At 45.0% G+C, this 6,969-nt stretch overlaps 1 protein-coding gene across 1 annotated transcript; it reads right to left on the bottom strand.

Annotated features, from left to right (window-relative positions):
- Positions 1 to 5,616: 5,616 nt before the first annotated feature.
- On the bottom strand, positions 5,617 to 6,399 carry LOC109909581 (low choriolytic enzyme-like). Its single transcript, XM_020508604.2, has one exon. The coding sequence runs from the start codon at positions 6,397 to 6,399 to the stop codon at positions 5,617 to 5,619; it is 783 nt and encodes a 260-aa protein (XP_020364193.1).
- Positions 6,400 to 6,969: the final 570 nt, after the last annotated feature.

Raw genomic sequence — 6,969 nt, 5'->3', positions numbered from 1 at the left:
ACTACTGGGTGATTAAGGGATAAGTACAGTAGGGTAAAAACAGTAGGATAAATACAGTTCTTCATTGAACACTCAAACAAACAGTTCAATCCTAATCTATGGCTTCTCCAATTAGCTTTAAGGTATTGCAACGTATATCAAGTTGGGTCTCAGCAATCAGTATGCAAACTAGCTCCACCTCTAAAACTCCAACCTTCCCCTCTGTTGTCTCTCGTAGCCCCTCCCCTCTCCTCTCCATGCCCCTGTAGACCCTCCTCTCTCTCTGCCCCCTGTGTAGTGGTGCTCAGGCTGATGGAGAGCTGTATGGGTGGGCAAGGCCAGGCGAGGTGTGGGCCAGCCCAAGTGAGCTTACGTCCCGTGGGGTCTCATCACCTCCTGGGCCTCCGTCCCGTGGGGTCTCATCACCTCCTGGGCCTCCGTCCCGTGGGGTCCTCATCTCCTCCTGGGCCTCCCTCCCGTGGGGTCTCATCACCTCCTGGGCCTCCGTCCCATGGGGTCTCATCACATCCTGGGCCTCCGTCCCGTGGGGTCCTCATCTCCTCCTGGGCCTCCGTCCCGTGGGGTCTCATCTCCTCCTGGGCCTCCGTCCCGTGGGGTCTCATCTCCTCCTGGGCCTCCGTCCCGTGGGGTCCTCATCACCTCCTGGGCCTCCGTCCCGTGGGGTCCTCATCTCCTCCTGAGCCAGGGCTGATTTACTGCAGACTATGGGGGCCGTTAGGATGAGTAAGTGCTGGAGATTGACAGGCATATCTCCGTTGCCGGTCATTTGGACTGGGATGGTGGAGGGGTGAGCAGCGAGGTCCTGTCCATTTGGAAGACAGACAGTGCAATCAGAGGCATGTTAATCATGTCTGCTTGTCTCGTTAATCAGAACAAGCACCGTCGCTAACCCTCTCACCAACTCTGCAAAAGCATTTCCATTTACAATTTGGATACCCTCCAATGAGTGGGATAAAAGTTCACTGTTGGAGCAGTGTTGAGGTGTCTCCCAAGTTGTGGGCAGAGTTTTTCACTTAATCTGGTTAGATTGTGGAAGCTGTTTAAAGATGAATGATACATCTTCCTCTCAAAGGCCTGTTGACAAAGGACTGATTCCTTTTCAAGTCATTTGTTCTGTGAATAATAAATAAGAAGGTGAGATGCTTTGCTTACTGTTCCCTTAAAGTTCTGCATAAAGGTGATATTAATATTTCATACACATGAATTAGCATTTCATATTTGCCTGTTTGTTTGGCCTACAACAAAACAAACAAACAAGGTGGGGAGAGAGAATTGGAAAGCCAGACTCTTTTCCCTTTAGTCACAATCCCAAAAGGACCAGGGCATCTCCTCCAACAGCCCCTGAACCTTCAGCATGCTCCTGTTGTCTACAGCAGATCACATGTCACCATCAACCATGTCTCTCTCTGAAGACCTTGACATGCCTCTTAGACCTGAAAGGTCACAACATCAACACAGAGACACCAGCCCCATTCACAATGAAATCAAATACATGCATGTTTACCTTTCTCCCAACAACTTGATTTGTCAGTCCAATAGACATTTAACATTTCAACCAAGGTGCTGGATTGATGACTTGGTAACAGGCACAGGACGATTCTAAATGGCTGTGGTGCTGTGAGGAATGCCAAAAGCAAGGCTTGATTGTGTTGCATAGCCTGATGGTGTTTTAGAGGATGAGAGTACAGGTGAGAGTACAGGTGAGAGTACAGGTGAGAGTACAGGTGAGAGTACAGGTGAGAGTACCGGTGAGAGTACAGGTGAGAGTACAGGTGAAACAATGATGCTGGGCTTCGAAAACAGAGTCTGTGAAACACAATATGAGAGGAATACAGCAAACATAAATTGTTTCCAGAAAAACTTCCATATGAAGTGGAAATATACTGTGGTATTATACTACATTTGAGTCATTTAGCAGATGTTCTTATCCAGAGCAACTTACAGTAGTGAGTGCATCCATTTTCATAATAGTCCCCCATGGGAATCGAACCCACAACCCTGACATTGCAAGTACCATGCTCTACCAACTCATCTACAAAGGAAAAAACTACGTCAAGCCTCCATTTAGCACTGAGATACAAAAATGCTATTACAACGTACGTGTTATAGCTACCATAAAAAGAAAAACATGAGAAAAATACCACGAGATGTACAGTATCTTAAAAGGAAGTTTCACAATCTTTCACCTTCATATTCATCATCTCCAGCACCAGCCCAACATCAACATATGTGAAAAGGGCACTTTTCCATGGTTCTGTAGTAAAATAGATAGAGGGAATACGTGTTTCCAATGAGATCATCAACCAATTAGTAGACAATTAGTAGTCAATGCCTCCACAAAACTGGTTAAAATCACATGATGCACACCGATGATGTCATTGGTATCATTGGTCATTGGTATGCTGCTCAAAGAGCTCGCTAACAGGCACATGGCAGCCATCCACTGAGGGAGCTCAGGGCTCTGACTGAGGCTGTTAGGGCTCAGCTCAAGTCTTCTGTAGGCACCCCTATGTTAACTCTGAGGAGGCCACATTAATTCACATAAAGCCGTGCTAGCATGTTTAAATACTTCTGGTTCTAGTTTGGCTGTGTCAAAGTAGTCATTGATTAATTCAGTCTTTGAATTTAGGCATCACATGATGTCTGTTTTATTCTGCTGGACAGTGATAATCTTCTGGTAGCCCCAGTCCATGGCTATTCCCTATTCCCTGCTGGAATGTGTTGTGTTCAGAACGATCCGCTGTCCAATCACCAACGGTACAGCAGTCTCCATTGTTGCCTAATCCCTGCCATACAGCTGGTCCAGAAAGATGAACACATAAAAATACAAACATCTGAACACAGTAAGTAAATAAATATAGGTTTGATCGACAAGAAAATCAGCTCCATGGATAAAACAAAACAGAACTGTTTTGTTTTGTAAAAACCTGCAGAGAGAAAAAAATGCTCCACCTTTTCCAATGCTTCAGCCTTGGGAAGGACTCACAGAATCTCAAATTCTATTGGTCTTGAAAGGGCATGCTTCATTTTTAGAGGGGGAAAAATGATTATTCTTCTGCAGAAATGAATCTCTGCTGACAGGTTAGTCACTCCGTGTCCTGTCCCTTGCTGGTATGTGGTTAGAGTAAAACTGGTTAATAAATTGTTCATCATCCCCGATAGATCACTGGAGCAGAGACGTGGCCTGACTCTCTATGTCGGCTGATGTAACATTTCATTATTGGACTTGTTGTGTGATGCTTTATTTCATGCTGCATCTACTGGAAACTCAATTAGACACAGAGGTAATGGATTACTGCTATAGGAATGTCATCACAACAGGAGGACTTCACGTTGGGTCCAGTATGGAGAAATAACACAGGGCTTTGAAATATCATTTTCCAACTACTGTGTCTCCCTGTTTCCTGCCTTTCCAACATCATATTTCAGTAATATGCTATTTAATCAAATGAACAAAAGCCTGTTATTCTTTTCCTCTAAACGAATGTGATCAACGTCATTGACAGCCAGTGGCCATGTGGTGTAGGCGTTGGTTAACCACACAACTGTAAACATAATGATGCCTGTAAAGTCTCCCATACTCAGTGCTTGACTTAGGCAGGAGCTCATTGGAACTGAATACCGGCACTAAACATGTTCTACTACTCGTGTTCCTGCACCTCCTATACAATATCAGCTATTGAGGAGTATTGAGGAGTTCCTGCACCTAAATATAAATGGTACCGGCACCCTAAATGAGTACCGGCACCCTAAATGAGTACCGGCACCCTAAATGAGTACCGGCACCCTAAATGAGTACCGGCACCCTAAATGAGTACCGGCACCCTAAATGAGTACCGGTACCCTAAATGAGTACGGGCACCCTAAATGAGTACCGGCACCCTAAATGAGTACGGGCACCCTAAATGAGTACCGGCACCCTAAATGAGTACCGGCACCCTAAATGAGTACCGGCACCCTAAATGAGTACCGGCACCCTAAATGAGTACCGGTACCCTAAATGAGTACCGGTACCCTAAATGAGTACGGGCACCCTTAATGAGTACGGGCACCCTAAATGAGTACCGGTACCCTAAATGAGTACGGGCACCCTAAATGAGTACCGGTACCCTAAATGAGTACGGGCACCCTAAATGAGTACCGGCACCCTAAATGAGTACCGGCACCCTAAATGAGTACCGGCACCCTAAATGAGTACCGGCACCCTAAATGAGTACCGGTACCCTAAATGAGTACCGGTACCCTAAATGAGTACGGGCACCCTTAATGAGTACGGGCACCCTAAATGAGTACAGGTACCCTAAATGAGTACCGGCACCCTAAATGAGTACCGGCACCCTAAATGAGTACCGGTACCCTAAATGAGTACCGGCACTCTAAATGAGTACCGGTACCCTAAATGAGTATCGGCACCCTAAATGAGTACCGGCACCCTAAATGAGTACCGGCACCCTAATGAGTACCGGTACCCTAAATGAGTACCGGCACCCTAAATGAGTACCGGCACCCTAAATGAGTACCGGCACCCTAATGAGTACCGGTACCCTAAATGAGTACCGGCACCCTAAATGAGTACCGGCACCCTAAATGAGTACCGGTACCCTAACTGAGTACCGGCACCCTAAATAAGTACCGGCACCCTAAATGAGTACCGGCACCCTAAATGAGTACCGGCACCCTAAATGAGTACCGGCACCCTAAATGAGTACCGGTACCCTAAATGAGTACCGGCACCCTAAATGAGTACCGGCACCCTAAATGAGTACCGGTACCCTAAATGAGTACCGGCACCCTAAATGAGTACCGGCACCCTAAATGAGTACCGGTACCGTTTCAGTCCAAGTGAAGCCCTGCCCATATTGTACTCCTGTTAATTCAGTTAATGTTCATGTTCAGTTAATGTTCATGTTCATATTCAGTTCATGTTAATGTTAATGTTCATGTTCATGTTCATGTTCATGTTCAGTTCATTTTCATGTTCATGTTCAGTTAATGTTCATGTTCATGTTCAGTTCATGTTCATTTTTATGTTCAGTTCATGTTCATGTTTAGTTCATGTTCATGTTCAGTTAATTTTTATGTTCAGTTCATGTTCATGTTTAGTTCATGTTCATGTTCAGTTCATTTTTATGTTCAGTTCATGTTCATGTTTAGTTCATGTTCATGTTCAGTTCATTTTTATGTTCAGTTCATGTTCATGTTCATGGAAGAATTGCAGCCTCTCTTCTCTCATCACTTCATCTCTCCAGATGAACATCACACCACCCACCTCATTAATGACAGAAAAGGATGATGATATTTTTAGATGAATTACCTAAATAGGACTCATGTTAGAACAATCTGCAGTTGGAACTCTTCGGAATAACACCAACCACCAAGATCTGCAGTACCGGTACTAGATCTAATTACAGGACCCAATCCAATTGATAAATATCCCACTCATAATTATCAAAGTCATGCACTTTTTTTAAACCATAACCACGCTTTATTACCACCCACAATTACTAAAAGGATACACACAAACACACAAACACACAAACACCCAATTAAACAGCAGTCAGCACATGGAAGTATACAGTATTCAACTTAACACATTTTCACACGTGGCTCTTCCTCTTAGCATTGGTAGAGCTTGTTGACTCTCAGGACGTCAATGTCAGACATACCTAGTCTCTGTCCGATGGCCACAGATGGGTCTGGGACGGGAGTGATGGTTTCCTTTCCGTAGTTGTTAGTGTAAGCGGTTCTATCATAGTGCATGACAGAGGAGTAGTCGTATGCAGTGTTCAGGTTGTTGGTGTCCTGCTTCTGGAAGTTCTCGACGGCGTAGTTATAGATGTATTGCCAGTTGATCCTGATATACTGGTCACGGTCACTCCTGTTGTGCTCGTGGTGGAAGCCCAGGGAGTGAAGCAGCTCATGCTGGATGATACCGTGTTGAACACAGCCAAACTGCGCAAGAGACAATGTCTGCCTGTCCCCAACAGTCCCCATGGAACTGAAACACCCGCCACTGCTCTGAATGTCCAGGTAGGCAGTCTGTCTCCGACGTGGGATGAAGCGGATGCAGGTCTTGCCATGGAAGTACTTCATGGCCGTCTCAATCGTCTCTACCTCCAAGCTGGAATATACATTGCTGAGGATGTACGGCACGTACACCAAGCCGTCAATCGACTTCCTCCACAGACAGCTGTACTGGCTGCTAAAGCACTTCATAGCGGTCCTGGTTCTAGGAGCCAGAATATCTCCTTCCAGCAGAAGCTCATTAGTTCCATTGTTGGACACCAGGATCGTTGAAGTGATGGACACATGGTCCAGCTCATCATGGATCTCATTTCCACTGGCCTGTGATAGGCCCAGAAGCAGCAGCAGCAGGCTAAGAGGAGGTCTGTGGTCCATCTTTCATAAAAGTTTGGAGATACTTTGGATGGGGTCCTTGGCTTTAGCTGTAGAGATTCCTTAGATTACTCCTTCACCAAAGCTTGATGCCAGTGTTCTGTCAGAGCTGAGTTTATATACAACTGTCCCATAGGTGTGACTGTGTAGGATTAAGGGTTGGGGATGATGCTCACTGTCTTGGAAAAACAACCAGAGGGAGTACTCCACTAACTAACCCACTGGTTTAACAATGGGTTAATCCTTGTGGGTCAAATTACATTAAACTTCTATTTTTTAAGGTAGAAGTTGTCTCCAGTCCAACCACATATCCTGGATCAGATTACCTCATCGTCCGATAATAACATTAACTTTATAAGGGGGATCAGATTACATCATCATCCAATAATAACATTAACCATAAGGGGGATCAGATTACATCATCATCCAATAATAACATTAACCATAAGGGGGATCAGATTACATCATCATCCAATAATAACATTAACCATAAGGGGGATCAGGTTACCTCATCGTCAGATAATAACATTAACCATAAGGGGGATCAGATTACATCAAATCAAATTTATTTAT

The sequence above is a fragment of the Oncorhynchus kisutch genome, linkage group LG18 (assembly GCF_002021735.2).
Source record: "Oncorhynchus kisutch isolate 150728-3 linkage group LG18, Okis_V2, whole genome shotgun sequence".
In the NCBI taxonomy this organism is placed as follows: domain Eukaryota; kingdom Metazoa; phylum Chordata; class Actinopteri; order Salmoniformes; family Salmonidae; genus Oncorhynchus; species Oncorhynchus kisutch.
Note: the sequence above shows the minus strand (reverse complement) of the source record. Positions and strands in the feature narration are given on the sequence as shown.